At 46.6% G+C, this 21,553-nt stretch overlaps 1 protein-coding gene across 4 annotated transcripts in view; it reads left to right on the top strand.

The window, feature by feature from the left end:
- Positions 1–21,553, top strand: part of smfn (small fragment nuclease) — a 70,743-nt gene that overhangs the window by 11,632 nt on the left and 37,558 nt on the right. For 3 of the 4 annotated variants that reach the window (XM_061703008.1, XM_061703011.1, XM_061703009.1), the window contains exon 6: positions 10,714–10,767. In XM_061703008.1, coding sequence (XP_061558992.1) covers positions 10,714–10,767 — 54 coding nt within the window. Of the gene's footprint in view, positions 1–10,713; positions 10,788–21,553 lie in introns of all 4 variants that reach the window. The other variant, XM_061703012.1, reaches the window with a different exon arrangement.

Here is a 21,553-nt window from a genome sequence, read left to right as displayed (position 1 = left end):
ACATTCCTCTCTGCCAGAGAGGAATGTCACCTCTCTGGCAGGGAAGAAGCCCGAGCTGGTGTGTGAGGTTGAGAAGTTCCGACTAGATATAGTCGGACTCGCCTCCACGCACAGCTTGGGCTCTGGTACCAGTCCTCTCGAGAGGGGTTGGACTCTCTTCCACTCTGGAGTTGCCCACGGTGAGAGGCGCCGAGCAGGTGTGGGTATACTTATTGCTCCCCGGCTCGGCGCCTGTACATTAGGGTTCACTCCAGTGGATGAGAGGGTAGCCTCCCTCCGCCTTCGAGTGGGGGGACGGGTCCTGACTGTTGTTTGTGCCTATGCACCAAACACCAGTTCAGAGTACCCACCCTTTTTGGAGTCCTTGGAGGGGGTGCTGGAGAGCGCTCCCGCTGGGGACTCCATCGTTCTGCTGGGGGACTTCAATGCTCACGTGGGCAATGGCAGTGAGACCTGGAAGGGCGTGATTGGGAGGAACGGCCGCTCCGATCAGAACCCGAGCGGTCTTCTGTTATTGTACTTCTGTGCTCGTCACGGATTGTCCATAACGAACACCATGTTCAAGCATAAAGGTGTCCACACGTGCACTTGGCACCAGGACACCCTAGGTCGCAGTTCGATGATCGACTTTGTGGTCGTGTCATTGGACTTGCGGCCGCATGTCTTGGACACTCGGGTAAAGAGAGGGGAGGAGCTGTCAACTGATCACCACCTGGTGGTGAGTTGGCTCCGATAGTGGGGGAAGATGCCGGTCCAACGTGGCAGGCCCAAACGTATCGTGAGGGTCTGCTGGGAACGTCTGGCGGAATCCCTTGTAAGAAGGAGTTTCAACTCTCACCTCCGACAGAACTTTGCTCATGTTCCGGGGGAGGCGGGGGACATCGAGTCCGAGTGGACCATGTTCTGCGCCTCCATTGCTGAGGCGGCCGACCGGAGCTGTGGCCGTAAGGTGGTCGGTGCCTGTCGTGGCGGCAATCCCTGAACTCGTTGGTGGACAACAATGGTGAGGGATGCCGTCAAGCTGAAGAAGAATTCCTGTCGAGCCTTTTTGGCCTGTGGGACTCCTGAGGCAGCTGATGGGTACCGGCTGGCCAAGCGGACTGCAGCTTTGGTGGTAGCTGAAGCAAAAACTCGGGCCTGGGAGGAGTTCGGTGAGGCCATGGAGAAAAACTTCCGGACGGCTTCGAGGAAATTCTGGTCCGCCATCCGACGTCTCAGGAGGGGAAAGCAGTGCAGTCAGAAAAGGGTGGAGTTCCCTCTCCGGGTCTGGGATGAGATCCGGGTCTGGGATGAGATCCGGGTCTGGGATGAGATTCTGCCCCAAGTGGAGGAGTTCAAGTATCTTGGGGTCTTGTTCACGAGTGAGAGAAGAATGGAACGGGAGATCGACAGGCGGATCGGTGCAGCGTCTGCAATGATGCGGACTTTGTATCGATCCGTTGTGGTAAAGAAGGAGCTAAGCCGAAAGGCGAAGCTTTCGATTTACAGGTCGATCTACGTTCCTACCCTCACCTATGGTCACGAGCTGTGGGTCGTGACCGAAAGAACGAGATCCCGGTTACAAGCGGCCGAAATTAGTTTCCTCCGCAGGGTGTCCGGGCTCTCCCTTAGAGATAGGGTGAGAAGCTCGGTCATCCGGGAGGATCTCAGAGTAGAGCCGTTGCTCCTTCACATCGAGAGGAGCCAAATGAGGTGGCTGGGGCATCTGATTCGGATGCCTCCCGGACGCCTCCCTGGTGAGGTGTTCTGGGCACGTCCCACTGGGAGTAGACCCGGGGATGACCCAGGACACGCTGGAGAGATTACATCCTTCGGCTGGCTTGGGAACGCCTCGGGATCCCCCCGGAAGAGATGGATGAAGTGGCTGGGGAAAGGGAAGTCTGGGCGTCCCTGCTAAAGCTACTCCCCCCGCGACCCGACCTCGGATAAGCGGTAGAAGATGGATGGATGGATGGATGGATTAAAGGAAAATGACAATACAGCGGCTGAAATAAATATTTAACACGTCACCATTTTTCTCACTAAGTGTATTTCCAAAGGTGCTATTGACATGAAATTTTCACCAGATGTTGGGAACAACCCAAGTAATCCATACATACAAAGAAAGTAGAACAAATAAGATCAGAAATTAAGTTGTGTGAAGTAATGTGAAAAGACACAAGGAAAAGGTATTTAACACATGAAGTACAGGACATGAAGAACAGGAGCTGTAAAAAGGCATGGAAAGCCAAGACAACACCTAAAATCTATCAATAATCAAACAGAAATCCAGCCCCCTGTCAGTGCAAATGAATATATGCTGGTTCAGTCCTAATTGATGGCCTACAAAAAGGTCTCATTGCCGAGGTGTGAGTCAAGACACATCTAATGATGGGTAAGAGCAAAGAGCTGTCTCGAGACCATTGCAGAGTATTTCCTGCAAAACATAACGATGGCATTGGTTACAGGCGCATATCTAAGCTTCTGAATGTTCCAGTAAGCACCATTAGGACCATAATACGTAAGTGGAAAGCCAATCATACCACCCTAAATTTGCTAAGGACTAAGTAAGTCCTGGCACGCACATGTCATGGAAACATTGAGTCCCAGCAATTTATCATTACAGAGTACAGATATAGTAATCCTCCGATATATCATGGTTGTTGCTTTGCGGTCCCGCTATATTGCAGATTTATATTACAGTTGTTACTCTATTTTTCAATACTGTGTAGCGAGTATGCACTGACGGAACAAATGGCACCCAGCAACCCCCAATCGCTGACTATTCTACATTCTTTCAAGCTGCCCAGCTGTGCCAGAGGGCCACAAGGATGCCCAATTTATCTCACATGGACTTTAACTTAATTAACAGTTACCCAAGAAACCTGGGCTTCCAGTCATCAAAGACCCCTGGTGGTGCGCAGGACCCAAAAAGTTTTAAAAACCGTTGGTCCTTCATGCCAAGAAAAAAGTTCAAAAGACCATTTGCCCCTTTGAAATGCAACTCAGGACCTCAGTGGCAATGGATGGAACACCAGCGACACCCACTGGTGGTTGAGAGTTCCTGCCAGCCAGCCGCAAGTTGAATTTGAATGGTGTGTAATCTTTTAAGAACGTTGCACGAATGCCCCCAGTGTTTACCACCACACCAATGCCACTCGTGATTGTATTTCTTGTCTGATGTCAAATCTGTTTGTCAACTGAACCGGATGAGACCTTTCACCCAACACAACACAAATGCTACATTGCAAATAATGAATGCTCTCAGCACCCACATAAAATTGAAACACTCTTTACGTCAGAATCAGAATCATCTTTATTTGCCAATTATGTCCAAAAAACACACAAGGAATTTGTCTCCGGTAGTTGGAGCCGCTCTAGTACGACAACAGACAGTCAATTTACAGAACACTTTGGAGACAGAAAGACATTGACAAAAAAAAAAACAGTCACTGAGCAGTAAAGGGTTGCTAGTTATCTGGTAAAGCCGGTACATTTTTTTTTTTTTGACAATTGTGCAAAAGCTGCAGAGTCCTCTAGCACTTAGAGCAGTTTGAATGACTAATATTGCAATAGTCCGGTGCAATGACCATTGTGCAAAGGGCGCTGAAAGTGTATGCGGTTTAAAGAGACGAGTAGTGCGATAATCTGGGACAATGATGGTTGTGCAAATGTTACAGACACTCCTCAATCAGTGTGCAAATGGAGCAGATGCTACTCTGGCATGAGTGGCCAGTACATGCAAATAGTGCAGCATGGCGAGACAACTACAGTGAGTGCACGAGTAATACGTAATTGGCCCCACAGAAATGTGACAACGAACTCAAGTCAAAAAATTGCCAGCATGTTGTAATGGAATTGTAGGTCAGGTGTTTAAGAAGTTGATCGCAAGAGGGAAGAAGCTGTTGGAATGTCTGCTAGTTCTAGTTTGCATTGATCGGTAGCGCCTACCTGAGGGAAGGAGCTGGAAGAGCTGGTGACCGGGGTGCGGAGGGTCCGAGAGGATTTTGCACGCCCTTGTCTTAGTTCTGGCAGCGTGCAAGTCCTCAATGGTGGGTAGGGGGTTACCGACAATCGTTTCAGCAGTTTTGATTGTCCGTTGCAGTCGGAGTTTGTCCTTTTTTGTAGCAGCACCAAACCAGACTGTGATGGAAGAACACAGGACTGATTCGATGACCACTGTGTAGAACTGTCTCAGCAGCTCCGGTGGCAGGCCGTGCTTTCTCAGAAGCCGCAGGAAGTACATCCTCTGCTGGGCCTTTTTGAGGACGGAGTTGATGTTGGTCGCCCACTTCAGGTCCTGAGAGATTGTAATTCCCAGGAACTTGAAGGTCTCGACGGTTGACACAAGGCAGCAGGACAACGTGAGGGGCAGCTGTGCCGAAGGATGCCTCCTGAAGTCCACGATCATCTCTACCGTCTTGGGCGTGTTCAGCTCCAGGTTGTGTCGGCCGCACCACAGCTCCAGCCACTCCGCTTCCTGTCGATATGCAGACTCGTCACCGTCCTTGATGAGGCCGATGACAGTTGTGTCATCTGCAAACTTCAGGAGTTTGACATTCGGGTTCGCTGAGGTGCAGTCGTTCGTGTAGAGAGAGTAGAGCAGCGGAGAGAGGACGCAACCTTGGGGTGCCCCAGTGCTGATGCTGCGTGTGGATGAGGTGGTCTCCCCCAGCCTGATCTGCTGTGTCCTGCCCGTCAGAAAGCTGTAAATCCACTGGCAGATGGCAGGTGAGACGCTGAGCTGGAGAAGCTTGGATGAAAGGAGTTCAGGGATGATGGTGTTGAACGCTGAGCTGAAGTCCACGAACAGGATCCTCGCGTAGGATTAAACATGGTGTGCGTGAAAATGAAAAGCCGGGAACTGCTTTCCTTATCTTAGATACAATAATTAATATTTTATTCCCACTGGTTTAAAACCACAAATTATTCTAGGAGGAAAAGTAATACTAAGATGGGCTGTCTATCTCTATTTTGGTCCCCGTGGCCACTCCCTCTCTGTCCTTTGTACATAAAAGGAGACCCTTTGTCTTGTCTATCGCTCGCTCGTTCACCTTGCCGAAGAACCTGGTTCAGCCAGGAAGCCCCACCACTCACCACGAGGTGGCGAGGACGCCCTTGAACTTGCCCCGCTTCAAGGCACCCTGCCAGCGCCCCGAGCTACCCTTTCGTGTGCTTGGGCAGTTTACGGACAAAGCTCCGTTGGGAAGGAAACGGGCGGCGCACATCTGCTCCGAGCGCCTGGCGACCAGCACCACCCAAGGGCTCCGGCCGCCCTGCACTTGAAGCTCTTCTTTTGCTTTTGCTTTTTTTTTTTCTCCTCCTTTTCCCCTCAAATCCACCTGTTCTTCAAACTGGACTGGCCAAGCATCTGGGAGATTGACCAGCCTGCCTAAATTGTGTTCCATGCAACGTAAGTCCAAAGTGCGGTCTACTGCAGTACAGATTGGTGCATATTTGGGTTTAAATTAACAGCAACAGGACCTCCTTCCTGTTACTGCACAACCTGAAATGATTTGGCCGGGACCCACCTCCGGAATCACCCTGAAGTACCAACCAGGGCTGCTTATCACCAACTGTCGAACCCACACCCAAAAAGTGTTCATCCGCCTTGAGCCGCAAGATGTGTACCTGAAACATGTCGTGACGTCAACCAAAACCAGCTTCGCTGGAGCCACTTGGTCGAGCAAGGCTATCAGCCATGCCACCTCCGACGCTACACACATGCTCCAACAATTAGAAAAATTTGCCGTCAATCAGGCTGACCTCAGCGGGATCCCCAGAGGATCAAAATGTTTTGTCGGGGGCCTGCTCATGGCTGCCCGCATCCCTCGGCACCTTATTCAACATAGGAACCTTCACGGTCAACGCCATTAGGTTAAACACTGTTAAGCAACAGATTGAGGAACTTCAAGCCGAAATTCCTAACATTAGATGTAGCATGAATAGACAAGCCGATAACCTCCAGTACTTAGAGGAAACACTCAAAAGTAGTGTTACTTAGTAGTACTTAGGGGAAACACTCAAAGGCGGGCTTGAGCAGGCTGATGTGAAAAGCAGGGCGGACCCGCATTGACCTTGGGAGCCTAAGCGTCATGGTTGATGATCTTTGTGATGGAGAAGGGCCCCACGATCTGGCGTGGAATACTGTAAAATTTGCTCCATCGTCTTTATGAAAGAAGCCCAAGAATGACACGCGGCGGAATTGTGGCTCCATTCAGCAGTAGCCCACGCCTCCGCACGACCAGTCAGGTGGGAAATGACAAAAGCGATTTTTACCTGCTCGGTGGGGAAGTCAGCTGCCTGCAGGTCAAAGTGGAGTTCCCACTGAGTGATGAACGGCTTAATTTTCCAGAATCTCCAGAGAACCTCTCCGATCGAGAGAGCTGTAGGCAGACAGCAGCGGAGGTGGCTGCATGGTAAACTTCACATGAAAACTTTGGTAACGTGGCGGTATCGGGTGTTGTGCCAACTGGTTCCTTCTTCTGAATCATTTTCATAAGAACTTCAAACTGTAAGGCCACCTGTCTCATCATATTGTCCTGATGCTCTGACAGTCCCTCCAGTGAAGGTGGAGGGCAGCTGCTCATCCTGCTTCGACAGGCGTTGACCCTGCGCTTGAAGGGCTTTGCGCACCGGGTCTGAGTCTGCTGGGTCCATGTTATGGCCAGTTCGTTCTGTCATGAATACTTATGGCTGTGTGATATTTCAGTTTTTCTTTTTTAATAAATTGTGTGTACAACCCCAATTTCAATCAAGTTGGGACGTTGTGTTAAACATAAATAAAAACAGAATTTGCAAATCATGTTCAAACTATATTTAATTGAGTACACTACAAAGAGAAGATATTTAATGTTCAAACTGATAAACTTTATTTATTTATTTTTTTAGCAAATAATCATTAACTTAGACTTTTATGGTTGCAACATGTTCCAAAAAAGCTGGGACAGGTGGCAAAAAAGACTGAAAAAGTTGAGGAATGCTCATCAAACACCTGTTTGGAACTTCCCACAGGTGAACAGGCTAATTGGGAACAGGTGGGTGCCATGATTGGGTATAAAAGGAGCCTCCCTGAATTGCTCAGCCATTCACAAGCAAAGATGGGGCGAGGTTCACCTCTTTGTGAACAAGTGCGTGAGAATATAGTCGAACAGTTGAAGGACAATGTTCCTCAACGTACAATTGCAAGGAATTTAGGGATTTTATCATCTACGGTCCATAATATCATCAAAGGTTTCAGAGAATCTGGAGAAATCACTGCATGTAAGCGGCAAGGCTGAAAACCAACATTGAATGCCCCTGACCTTTGACCCCTCAGGCGGCACTGCATCAAAAACCAACATCAATGTCTAAAGGATATCACCACATGTGCTCAGGAACACTTCAGAAAACCAATGTCAGTAAGTACAGTTCGGCGCTACATCCGTAAGTACAACTTGAAACTCTACTATGCAAAGCAAAAGCCATTTATCAACAACACCCAGAAACGCCGCTGGATTCTCTGGGCCCGAGCTCATCTAAGATGGACTGATGCAAAGTGGAAAAGTGTTCTGTGGTCCGACGAGCCCACATTTCAAATTGTTTTTGGAAATTGCGGACGTCGTGTCCTCCGGGCCAAAGAGGAAAAGAACCATCCGGACTGTTATGGACGCAAGTTCAAAAGCCAGCATCTGTGATGGTATGGGCCTGTGTTAGTCCAAATGGCATGGGTACCTTACACATCTGTGAAGGCACCATTAATGCTGCAAGGTACATACAGGCAACATATTCTGCCATCCAAGCAACGTCTTTTTCATGGACGTCACTGCTTATTTCAGCAAGACAATGCCAAACCACATTCTGCACGTGTTACAACAGCGTGGCTTCATTGTAAAAGAGTGCGGGTACTAGACTGGCCTGCCTGCAGTCCAGACCTGTCGCCCATTGAAAATGTGTGGCGCATTATGAAGCGTAAATATGACAATGGAGACCCCGGACTGTTGACCAGCTGAAGCTGTACATCAAGCAAGAATGGGAAAGAATTCCACCTACAAAGCTTCAACAATTAGTGTCCTCAGTTCCCAAACATTTATTGAATATTAAAAGAAAAGGTGACGTAACACAGTGGTAAACATGACCCTGACCCAGCCTTTTTGGAACGTGTTGCAACCATAAAATTCCAAGTTAATGATTATTTGCTTAAAACAATACAGTTTATCAGTTTGAACATTAAATATCTTGTCTTTGTCGTGTATTCAATTAAATATAGGTTGAACATGATTTGTAAATCATTGTTTTCTGTTTTTAATCATGTTTAACACAACATCCCAACTTCATTGGAATTGGGGTTGTACATTAATGAGGAAAAAAATTAACTTAAATTATTTTAGCAAATGGCTGCAATATAACAAAGAGTGAAAACTTTAAGGGGGTCTGAATACTTTCCATACCCGCTGTACATCAAACTCTGATTCTTTCAGTTGAGAAGTATTAAAGTGCCAGGTTGGAGAAAGTATCACGTTTGATTCAAGTTTCAGTTCTGAGTTTATTTGTTCTACTTTATTTGTATGTATGGAATACTTGGGTTGTTCCCAACATCTGGTGAAATTTTCATGTCAATAGCACCTTTGGAAATATATTTAGTGAGAAACATGGTGATGTGTTAAATACCTATTTCAGCCGCTGGATAACGGGGTATTTCAATGTAATGCTGCAGTTAACGAATATTTTAGTACTCTAGTATCCTACTGAAAATTCTTTTGAACAATTATTTGGATAAATGTTATGGTTGGTATATTGTTGCGTACTGTACTTGCGCACCTCGTGCTTGTAAACATTTATGGTGGCCGAATCGGTTGCCGACATATGAAGGGTCGTATATAGTGTGTTCAGACGGGTTTTGTCCTGGAAGTCCCTAACAAAACCTAGCACTCTTGAATGAAAATGAAGATTCATTCGAAAACCACTCACATACGCCAGAATGAGCGCATTCTCAATAACGTTAATCAGACAGAAATTAACTAAGTTCACATTCGGCCAAAATGTGAACTACTTAAAGAACTTTCATTCAATGGCACTCATAATTAACAGAAACGCTCCGCAGTGTGAACGTTATGTTACTAAGATAGATTAACCCTAATCTCACTGATTGTTGCTAGGTTAATTTCACCTTCTTCTCTCGGATCCCATGATGCGGCATCTTTAAGCGGAGAGAAAGATCCATGTTACGAGAATGGGTGCTTGCCTTGCATTTCACGATGAAATGCCATCACGTTCGCCATTTCTGTCTTTTTTTTCTTCCTCTTCTCGACTCAGCATCGCGTTTCACATTGCCGCTCCTTCAACCGAATAACGTCACTTCCGTATTCTACTGCCCACGCGTCGGTCACGTTGCGTCACATACGCCTCTGCATGCTTCCATCTTTGGCGACCGTCTCCACGTTAAAACTGTGATTCGCAGTTTTGCTTTTCAATGTTTTTTGAGGCGCACAATGTGAATTTTTACTCGGAAACTGCAATGCAATACCTCTTAATTCGAGCCATGTTGAATAATAAGGACGCACCATTAAATTACACAGAATTGTTGTTGATAGCGGTGCTCCTGAGGCCGGTCCCCCCGGGCTGGATGACTGCTTGGCGTTTGGGCTCCCCTCTCATGGCCCGCAGCTACTCCCTGGGTCTCCCCACCCCCCCTTTTCGTTCCCTTGTCGGGTGCCCCCATCCGCCCTCCTTTCTAATAAACAAGGAACACTCTCCCGCCCTCAGGTTGGGCGGGGACTGGCTGCTGGTTGGGGGGGGGCGTCTGGCTCTCCTGGGGGTGGGGGGAAGAGTGGGGTGGTGGGGCGGTGGGGGAGTTGGGTTTGTGGTTGTCTGTGGGGTGGCATTGGGTTCCTGCGGCCCCCACCGGGTGGCCAGTTGTGGGGGCGCGTCGGTGGAGCCGGCGGACCGCCGTGGGTCCCTCGGTGTGGGACGTGTCCCCTCCACCGGGCTGCTCTTGCGTGGACCCCTGGATCCCGCCCCTTGATTGATTGGGTGGGGTCCTCAGCCTCCACGGTGTGGGCACAGCAATTAGAGGACACCTCTGTCAGTCTTTGTGCATGTAAAACGGTGTCAATTCACTGGGTGTGTGGCTGCTCACTTATTGCGACAAGTAACTCATGAATATGCAAATTGCTTGTGTATCCCCTCACTTATACTCTCGTCCTGTAGACTTTTATAATTTACATAGTTAATCCCACCACACTTCAGTTGTACAACCTTGTCCTGCATGCTTCATCCTGTCCTTGTCCTGTTCTATCTTGTCCTGTCCTTCCCTCACAGGGTGTAGCACTACAGCCCCATGCAACACTCATATTTAATGTTTCATTGTTGTAGATAATGTAATGACTTACTTCTCTCATCCTGTTTACAATTAGTGCTTTGTCTTTTGTCTTTGTTTCTCTCTCCCCCCAGAAACCTTGTTCTGTTCGATTGATCGACTCTGATTTTCAATAAACTTCAATTATAACACTAAGAAACCACAGCGGAAGCTTAAAAACTCCACCTTGACACGAGTGAAACTGTTCCGGCATAAAAGGGATACGGATCTTCCATTCTGCTTGACCTAACAACCGAACAGGACAAAAACATAATAATAATAATATTGTTCTGATCTTCACATAACTGTCGGCCTCTTTAATGTATTTGTTATAAACCCCAGTGATTATTGACAAACTCTTTAGTGTGGTGGATGACAAGAACATTTTCTTTGTTTAGGCGGTGGTTTCCAGTGGAGTATGAGATGGTGCCACAAAAGAAAGCAACCCACAGGTAAAGAATATTTATGCAAGGTAACTCAGATAGTACAGTTGTCATTTAATACTTTAAATCCTATCAAAGTGTGCTTGTGCTGTGCCATCAATTTGTAAATGAGCTGATAATACCTAAACAATCCCTATGCTCGACTTTTATCTTGAAGGTCACATACCTTTGGCTTCTATGTCGAGCTAGCATTAAGAAGTCACCTCACTGACAAACTGAGTGACTCACTCTCTCTCTCAGCGATAAACTTAGTTAAAGCGTACATTCAGGAAAGTATTGGGGCACTGGTGAAACAGAGCAGCGGATGTCCGCCATTGAAAACAAAATAAATTCACTGAAAAACCTTGAAAATAAATCAAAGTATAAGAGTAACAAAATAGAGAACCTTTGCATTTTGGGCATTCCAGAAAAGAAAAATGGAATGATGCATCCCAATTTATGCAGAAATGCATAGCAGACATTTTGAAAATAAGACCTCCAGTGGCGGCACGGTGGCCGACTGGTTAGAGCGTCAGCCTCACAGTTCTGAGGACCCGGGTTCAATCCCCGGCCCCGCCTGTGTGGAGTTTGCATGTTCTCCCCGTGCTTGCGTGGGTTTTCTCCGGGCACTCCGGTTTCCTCCCACATCCCAAAAACATGCATTAATTGGAGACTCTAAATTGCCCGTAGGCATGACTGTGAGTGCGAATGGTTGTTTGTTTCTATGTGCCCTGCGATTGGCTGGCAACCAGTTCAGGGTGTACCCCGCCTCCTGCCCGATGACAGCTGGGATAGGCTCCAGCACGCCCGCGACCCTAGTGAGGAGAAGCGGCTCGGAAAATGGATGGATGGATGGATGGATGGATGGACCTCCAGTGTTGGAGAAGATGCATCGGATCACAACGAGCCAACAATCTTCTTTCCAAAGAACGATCATTGTCAAATGCCTGAATTACAAAGATATACAGTAGAACTTATTCTGAAGACTGCACGGGCACAGAAAGACCTGAAGTACCAGGACAACAGGATAAGATTTCTTCCAGATTTGCCTGATGAAGTGCACAAACATTAAAGAACATACGATGCAGTGACAAAGACGCCACATGAAAAAGAAATGCATAGACACTGGATAATACACCCCTCCAGCCTCTTGCTAACCACTGAGAAGCACATATTCGTTTTTGACACGCCAGTCGATGTGAACAACTACATCAAGAAGCTGTTTCCGGAGGCTGAGGAGGACAATCAAGGAATATTAGGGTACCCTTGTGTAAAGTGTCATAACACATACTTAGATTTTACTTAAGTAGCATCTTAAGTAGATACTGTCAAGGAGTAACATTGATTTTAGTTTGAAGGCAATCGTTCATATCTTCCGTTCATGTTAAAACCTACATTGCGATTCGGAATAACATATATTCTATTCAGGTTGTGTGGTGTCACATACAGTAGGTCATAGTTAAGATGTTCCTCTGGATATGTAGGGGGATATTGGCTGGTTAGGGTTAACATAGTTACTAGGATAATTTAGTAAATGTAACTATTAAAACATTTTAGAAGTGTATTATCATTATCAGGATAAGCAATTGTGAATGGGAGAATAGGGACTCATTTTGGAGTGGAGCTATTCCAAACAAGAGTTCAGGGATGACTGTATGTTAAACAGGCAAGGCTTAAGGGTCGGACACTTGATCTTTTTCTTTTCTCCATGGTACCTATCAATAGTTGTTTTTGTTCTGTGTACTTAAAAATTACCCTTCTATCCATCCACCTTCTTCCGCTTATGCGGGTTCAGGTCGCGGGGCAGCAGCTCGAGCACGGAAGCCCAGACTTCCCTCTCCCCAGCCACTTCATCCAGTTCTTCCAGGGGGATCCCAGGCCAGCCGGGAGACATAGTCTCTTCAGCGTGTCCTGGGTCGTCCCGGGGACATCCCCCCAGTGGGATGTGCCCAGAACACCTCGCCAGGGAGATGTCCAGGGGCATCCTAACCAGATGCCCGAGCCACCTAAACTTGCTCCTATTGATGCGGAGAATCAGTGGCTCGACTCTGAGCCCCACCCAGATAACCAACTTTCTCATCTTATTTCTAAGGGATCGCCCAGACACCCTGTGGAGGAAAGTCATTTTGGCCGATTGTTTCCGCGAACTTGTTCTTTCAGTCACGTCCCACAGCTTGTGACCATAGATGAGGGTAGGACCGGTTAATCAAGAAGCTCCTTCTTTACCTTGATGGACCAATACAGAGTCCGCATCACTGTAAAGTCTGCAGCGAGCCGCCTGTCAGTCTCTCGCTCCATTCTTCCATCACTCATGAACAAGACCCCAAGATCATTGAACTCCTCCTCACTCATACTTCAGAGGGTGGCAAAGGTGCTTCCCTCGCCTTATGTCTAAGGGATCCAGTTCTGATTTGATCACTGAGCATAACAGCTGGTACATTAGGTCTCCCACTCTTTGTTGCAGGGGTGGGGGCGGGGGACACGTGAAAATGTCGTGTAAGTCATAAACCAAATTATTAGGGCTATTTGAGTAATACACACGTACCACAGTAGAAGGGAAATGACTCCCCAAATGACTCCCCACTTCACAAGTTTGGTAGTTCGAAATATCCATATTTGAATAGCTCGTGGTTGTAACTGAGAGGCAAAGCACATGTTATACAATGCAAAGGCCATGGCCAAAATTGCTTTAATTATTGCTGCCCCATATAACAATGGATGTAAATAAATAGCACTTAAATCAATGGCAGCCCATAATAAAATCAAAACAGTTTCAGCTATACCTTTAAGAGTTATCTTAATATTTATTTGGCCGTGTATGTAGACCAAAAAGTGACCCAATCCCAATGTATAAATGTTAAAGTAAAGCCGTAAAGTCAGTGTCTTAACAATTGACACTAATAACAGAAAAGGGCGCGTGGGGTTTGTAAAGGTCCCAATGGCCAGTAGCATACCCATTTCAAATACAGACACCAATATTGTTTCACTCACATCATGAAGGGCACCAGGTCTTCCGGTAGCTTTTAAAATTGCTTGCCATGGTTCAAACTGTCTACTTTCTTCCCAGCTATGCTCAGCTCAAAAATGGGAACTGGACTACTTGGGGTGCGGCTCAGCCTTGAGTTTTAAAGGCTGAGAGGCTCCTCCCTGGAGGCGTGGAATGTTTATATATAGAACGTCCAGGCTGTCTTCTTGACTTCGGCAACTTCTTTCTTCTTCCGGTTCAGGCAAGTAGCGTAGTTTCCACCTCTAACAGCTGCATAGACTGCTATGGCGTGATGATAATGCCACCTCCCAACAGCAACCAGTGCCAGGTCGCACTGATGATCCATTGTCCAAGTTCGTAGGCTCCATCTTCAACGATCTCAGCAACAGTTTTGACCACGGCTTCAGTAGCTCTGACAATGGCAAGCCCTCCTGTCTCATAGCAGGCGCATTCGTGTTTGTTAATGCAATGCAGCCATCTTTCTTCAGCAGAGTAACAGGTCCTATTGTTAAACATCTTGTTTTTCCCTCCCCAGTCGAAACCTATCAATTCTTTGTGCACAAACATTGTTGGAAGGCCTGTCCTTCAGCAATGAGTATCTTAGAGTTGCGTACAATAGTCTAAAAAACTCTTAACATTTCGTGGCAGGTTTTTCCTTCTCATTAAGCCTTCCCTCACCAATTTGTAGAGACAGCTTGAATTGGGTGGTACTGACCTTATCCACATGCCTTGGTTGTCCTTTATCTATGTAGCGTCCTGTTCAAAGGTGTCATATTGACCTTGATTACGCTTATCACAGTGTTCCCTCCATTCTGACAGGTCTCCACAATTCCTTCTGGCTAGGCCGACTTTTGCAAACGGTCCTTTCTTTATTACAGGTCAGTCGCCATGGCCTGGGATTTACGTACAGGTAGGGTGACCAGTAACCGGATGGGTAGATGGGTACTCCTGTTCTAGAGAATATACTGTGTACATAAACTGGTATTGTACCCTGTAGTTAGATGTTACCTTTAAGAAGGGAAGGACCCAGTCTTTCATCTCTTGTTGCTGAAATCCCCACTAGGTTCTGGACATGTCCCTTTTGTGAACTCCCTTCCATGCTTGCAGGATTCCTTTGACGGTTAGATTTTTTAATAGACTAGTGCAGTTGGGTATCCACCTTGTCAAAACAGTCCACTGAAGTTGTTTCAGGGGACAGTGAGGGAATTACTTGCTTTCAAGTCCGTTGCATTTAATCCATCAAAAATCTTCTTCACTACACATTGGTATATCTTGTCAAAGTCCTCTTGAGGCACCGAGAGTAAGTCCTTAGGCATTGGCAGGCGTTAATAGTACATGAGGCGGCGATAGGATCCACTAAGATCCTGACTGGCTCTTAGGCTGTTTGCTTTGAACGCGGCTGTGTGGTGGTTTATTGGTCTTGCCCATTACTCAGTTAAAAGATTGAATAAGCCACTGTTCGTGGGGCACATTTTTGTTATCCGTTACCTGGACTACCTACGTTGAGACGAGATTATGTCATCGATGTTGACTTGGTAGTGACATTGACAAAAAGCACCAAGGTTTCAAAAGCAGAGGTTTAGGGATGTTCTAAAGTGTCGTAGGCAGGTCAGGTCTGTTATCCAGCCTCCTCCAGCCTGAACCTTTCTCTGAACCTTTTTCCTACTGTTCAAGGAGCATCCTTGGCGTCGTTTGTTCCTTGCTCGAAAGTATACAATTCTTCTATTTGGCTGTGATGTCGTGGAAGTCACGTATGGTGTTAGTGTGGATGCAGGAACATTTGTAGAGTCGCTCGTCAGTGGGTTGCAGGTGAAGGTCAAGTAGTGGCAACACGGTTCACATCACATTTTCCAGTATCCTAATGAGTACCAACTTGGACCCATTCTCCTGTACTGTAAACTGTCTCACCATCCAGTTCAAGGATCCCAAATTTTCCTTCTGGATGGCTTGTTTGAAGTCGATCTTTTCCTTCAGCAGTCAGGCCAGTCAAGTCGTTGGATCTCAGTCTTGACCGTAACAGGCTGGTCTAACTTGGTTCTAGACTTTCAACCATCCAGTCGACGCCGATTAGGTGTAAAACTGTCTTCCAGCAAGTCCAGTTGTACACTTTAGAGATTCCATGTTTTACAGGGATTAAGTGAGACTTTAAGATTCATACATGCCTTTGAAGTTAGTTCCGTCTAAAGGCCACGTGACCGACGAATTGCCCCGTGCGGCCCGTCTGCGTAGCTTGTTGTGACGCGTCGAATGCTGCGGAGATCATCTCTCGTGATTGTTCCGTTTTAGTCACATGCTATGATGATGTACACAGTGTGCCCCTTGGTTCTACATACCATCTACGCCGCCGTCTTCTCAATCGATTTCGCAGCATAATTAAACGTATCATCTGGTCATCTAGGTCCATTTGTTCTAGCAGACACTGTTCCACGGTCGCTATTGTTGTTGCTTTGTTCCCTCTTACGGAAAGGAAAGGAAAAACAGCGACCGGAAATGGCCCAAAAAATGCAGCGGAAACTCCACCCTGTGGTGTCCTAGCCAATACGAGTATGAAGAAGCCTTAAGTCGTCATTCTTACTCAACGGGCTTATTAATATTGCTAGTAAAACTATTAAGAGTAGTCCTCCAAATACTACCTTGAGCCATGGGATTTTAGGCGGTTGTACATCCAAAGGGTATTTTGGCGAAATATTAATACCTAAATATTTAATGTTTCCTATAGGAATGGGGTTAATATGGGATTTGATCTGCAGGATTCCATGAGTTTGCTGTTATTGGGAGTATTGTTAATTTCGTCCAGTTGATAGCGTAATCTGAAATTTGTGAAAATGTTTTAATGAGATTGAAGACTGCCTGAGGAGAAGACTTGAGTTCCTGTAAATAAAAAGTATATAATCAGCAAACAGATTGATTTTGTGTTCTGTCATTAGGGAGCAGATACCTTTAATATTAGCATTCTGACGTATAGCGTTAGCAAGAGGTTCGATCAATATTGCAAATAGCATTGGTGAGAGTGGACATCCTTGTCTGGTTCCTCTTTGTAAAGTAAAACTTTGTGATGTAATCCTATTTGTGGTGACTGTCCCTTTCGGCGATTTGTATAATGTTGCTATCCAATGTATAAATGAGTCTCCAAAGCCAAATTTGCAAAGAACTGCAAACAGGAAAGCCCAGTTAACTTTATTGAAAGCTTTCTCTGCATCAAGTGACATGATGATTGCATTTCAAGTTCAAGTTCAAGTTAGCCGACACATTGACAGAGTAACCTTAACAGATGACGGGCGGAGATTAACCACACTTTTTTTTTTTTTTATAGCTGCTCCCTCTTTTTATGATCTTTATGCACTTGTTACTGATTTAGGATTATGAGACGTTTTTTATACGACAGTCAGGACCTGTTTTCAATGTATGTTATAGCCAAAATAACCTTTCAAGAATAGGAGTAAAACATTTTCTAGGTTGTGTTGATAAAGTGTTATTATATCTGCCAATATAGTTAACACAGTGCCTATCATTCTTAAAATAAAAGGGATTCATTTCTACCATCAGAAAAAGGCTTTTTAATGAATACAATTTAAAAAGGGCATAAGCATCAAATCATGAAAATAAAACAAATTACAAAAAGGAACTGTATGTGAAACATCTACTCATTCATAAATGAGATAAAACATTTCAAGCTGATCCTTTGAGCTCAAAACCAAAATGACCCAAAAACATCAGTCCAAGGAAAAAGTCGGTTCCATTAGAAGGCTCACTCGATGACAAATGAAAAGAGTCCAGAATGTGAAAATCCAATTCAGATTTTTTTGGGGAAAAAAAGAAAAGGCCAGGTTAAGGTGTGTTCGATCAAGTGGTCTATCTACACATAGGGATAAAATTGTTGGTACCCCTCTGTTAATGAACGAAAAACCCATAGTGGTCACAGAAATAAGTTAAATCTGAAAAAAAAGTAATAATTAATAAAAATGTAATGAAACTTAACCAATGAAAATCGGACATTTCTATCGAATTGTGGCTCAACAGAATTATTTAAAAAAACAAACTCATGAAACAGTCTCCTGTTCAAACAAGGTGTGTCCTCTCATGAGCATCACAGGATTCATCAAACTTGAATCAGTCGGCCTATTTAAAGGTTGACAAGTAGAGTAGCCAAATATTGTACTCAAGTCAAAGTACTGTTACTTTAGAATAATATGACTCAAGTAAATAGCAGTTCTCCAAGTATTTACTTGAGGAAGAGTAAGAAGGTACTCAGTGACAAAAACTACTCAAGTAAAGAGTAACTTGTGAGTAACTTGTGATTTAAAAAAAATAATAATCAGAGCATGAACGTCAAATTAAAAAAAAAAAAAATATATATATATATATGGGAGTCCACACACACCTGCCACAATTACATTTTTTAACTGCCCAAAAACCAACAACACATGTATTGGGCCTTACAGAAACATTATTTGCTTTATTCACTTGAATGACTGAATGCAGAGGCTGATTGCTGACCAGACCTATTGATACTGTGTGGTTGTGTGTGTGTGTGTGTGTGTCTGTCTGTCTATCTATCTGCCTGAGAGAGAGAAATATAAAAATAGATCCCTATTATAGATCAATAATGGATAAATAAAAGTAGCGAGCGGCAGGTCGATCCTTGTAACGGAAAAAAAGTATGGATTCTTCTTCACATAAATACTCAAATAAAAGTATGCAAGTAAGTATGTTGCATTGACTGCGATTGGCTGGCAACCAGTGCAGGGTGTAGCCCGCCTCCTGCCCGCAGTTAGCAGCATACCCCGCGACCCAAGTGAGCATAAGCGGTATGGAAAATGGATGGATGGATGTTGCATTGAAACGACTCAGACAAGTACATCCATCCATTTTCTACCGCTTATCCGAGGTCGGGTCGCGGGGGCAGTAGCTTTAGCAGGGACGCCCAGACTTCCTCTCCCCAGCCACTTCATCCAGCTCTTCCGGGGGGATCCCAAGGCGTTCACAGGCCACCCGAGAGACGTAGTCTCTCCAGCGTGTCCTGGGTCGTCCCCGGTGGGATGTGCACGGAACACCTCACCAGGGAGGCGTCCGAATCAGATGCCCCAGCCATTGGCTCCTCTCACTGTGGAGGAGCAGCGGCTCTACTCTGAGGTCCTCCCGGATGACCGAGCTTCTCACCCTATCTCTAAGGGAGAGCCTGGACACCCGGAGGAAACTCATTTCGGCCGCTTGTATCCGGGAACTTGATCTTTCGGTCACGACCCACAGCTCATGACAATAGGTGAGGGTAGGAACGTAGATCGACTGGTAAATTGAGCGCTCCGCCTTTCGGCTGAGCTCCTTCTTTACCACAACAGACCGATACAAAGTCCGCATCACTGCAGACGCTGCACCGATCCGCCTGTCGATCTCCTGTTCCATTCTTCCCTCACTCATGAACAAGAGCCCAAGATATTTGAACTCCTCCACTTGGGGCAGGATCTCATCCCAGACCCAGAGAGGGAACTCCACCTTTTTCTGACTGCGGACCGTGGTCTCAGATATGGAGGTGCTAATTCTCATCCCAGCCGCTTCACACTCTGCTGCAAACTGCTCCAGTGAGTGTTGGAGATCACGGCTTGATGAAGCCAACAGAACCACATAATTTGCAAAAATCAGAGATGCAATACTGAGGTCACCATACCGGACCCCCTCTACGCCTCGGCTGCGCCTAGAAATTCTGTCCATAAAAGTTATGAACAGAAACGGTGACAAAGGGCAGCCTTGGCGGAGTCCAATCCTCACCGGAAACGAGTCCGACTTACTGCCGGCAATGCGGACCGAACTCTGGCACCGGTTGTACAGGGACCGAACAGCCCTTATCAGGGGGTTCGGTACCACGTACTCCCGAAGCACCCCCCACAGGACTCCCCGAGGGACACGGTCGAACGCCTTCTCCAAGTCCACAAAACACATGTAGACTGGCTGGGCAAACTCGCATGCACCCTCGAGGACCCTGCCGAGGGTGTAGAGCTGGTCCACTGTTCCACGGCGAGGACGAAAACCACACTGCTCTTCCTGAATCTGAGATTCGACTTCCCGACAGACCCTCCTCTCCAGCACCCCTGAATTGACCTTACCAGGGAGGCTTAGGAGTGTGGTCCCCCTGTAGTTGGAACACACCCTCCGGTCCCCTTTCTTAAAAAGGGGGACCACCACCCAAGACTGCCAATCCAGAGGCACTGTCCCTGATGTCCACGCGATGATGCAGAGGCGTGTCAACCAGGACAGCCCCACAACATCGAGAGCCTTTAGGAATTCAGGGCGAATCTCATCCACCCCTGGGGCCTTGCCACCAAGGAGCTTTTTAACCACCTCAGTGACCTCAACCCCAGAGATAGGAGAGCCCGCCTCAGAGACCCCAGACTCTGCTTCCTCATGGGAAGGCATGTTGGTGGCATTGAGGAGATCTTCGAAGTATTCTCCCCACCGACTCACAACATCCCGAGACGAGGTCAGCAGCGCCCCATCCCCACTGTACACAGTGTTGATGATGCACTGTTTCCCCCTCCTGAGATGCCAGATGGTGGACCAGAATTTCCTCAAAGCCATCCAGGAAGTCTTTTTCCATGGCCTCACCGAACTCCTCCCATGCCCGAGTTTTTGCTTATGCGACCACCAATGCTGCATTCGGTACCCATCAGGCGGTACCCATCAGCTGCCTCAGGAGTCCCACTGGCCAAAAAATCCTGATAGGAGTCCTTCAATTTGACGGCATCCCTCACCGTTGTTGTCCACCAACGGGTTCGGGGATTGCCGCCACGACAGGCGGAGCTGTGGCCGTAAGGTGGTCGGTACCACCTTACGGCCACAGCTCCGGTCGGCCGCCACAGCAATAGAAGCGGGAAGATGGTCCACTCTGACTCGATGTCCCCCGCCTCCCCCGGAACGTGAGCAAAGTTCTGTCGGAGGTGGGAGTTGAAACTCCTTCTGACAGGGGATTCTGCCAGATGTTCCCAGCAGACCCTCACAATACGGCCTGCCAGGTTGGACCGGCAAAAAGGGTGGGTACTCTGAACTGCTGTTTGGTGCATAGGCACAAACAACAGTCAGGACCCTCCCCCCCACCCCACCCGAAGGCGGAGGGAGGCTACCCTCTCGTCCACCGGGGTGAACCCCAATGTACATGCACCAAGCCGGGTGGCAATAAGTATACCCACACCTGCTTGGCCCCTCTCACCGTGGACAACTCCAGAATGAAGAAGAGTCCAACCCCTCTCAAGAGGGCTGGTACCAGAGCCCAAGCTGTGTGTTTAGGCGAGCCCGACTATATCTAGTCGGAACTTCTCGACCCCCCATCTTTGCTTGTGAATGACTGAGCAATTCAGGTAAGCTCCTTTTATACCCAATCATGGCACCCACCTGTTCCCAATTAGCCTGTTCACCTGTGGGATGTTCCAAACAGGTGTTTGATGAGCATTCCTCAACTTTCTCAGTCTTTTTGCCCCCTCTCCCAGCTTTTTTGGAATGTGTTGCAACCATAAAATTCTATGTTAATGATTATTTGCTAAAAACAATCAAGTAATCAGTTTGAACATTAAATATCTTGTCTTTGTAGTGAATGCAATTAAATATAGGTTGAAAATGATTTGCAAATCATTGTATTCTGTTTTTATTCATGTTTAACACAACGTCCCAACTTCATTGGAATTGGGGTTGTGTATATATATATATATATATATATATATATATATATATATATATATATATATACATCCATCCATTTTCTGAGCCGCTTATCCTCACTAGGGTCGCGGGCGAGCTGGAGCCTATCCCAGCTGTCATCGGGCAGGAGGCGGGGTACACCCA

The sequence above is a fragment of the Phycodurus eques genome, chromosome 17 (genome assembly GCF_024500275.1).
Source record: "Phycodurus eques isolate BA_2022a chromosome 17, UOR_Pequ_1.1, whole genome shotgun sequence".
In the NCBI taxonomy this organism is placed as follows: domain Eukaryota; kingdom Metazoa; phylum Chordata; class Actinopteri; order Syngnathiformes; family Syngnathidae; genus Phycodurus; species Phycodurus eques.
The sequence above is the reverse complement of the archived record's forward strand: the minus strand, read 5'-3'. Positions and strand labels throughout refer to the sequence as shown.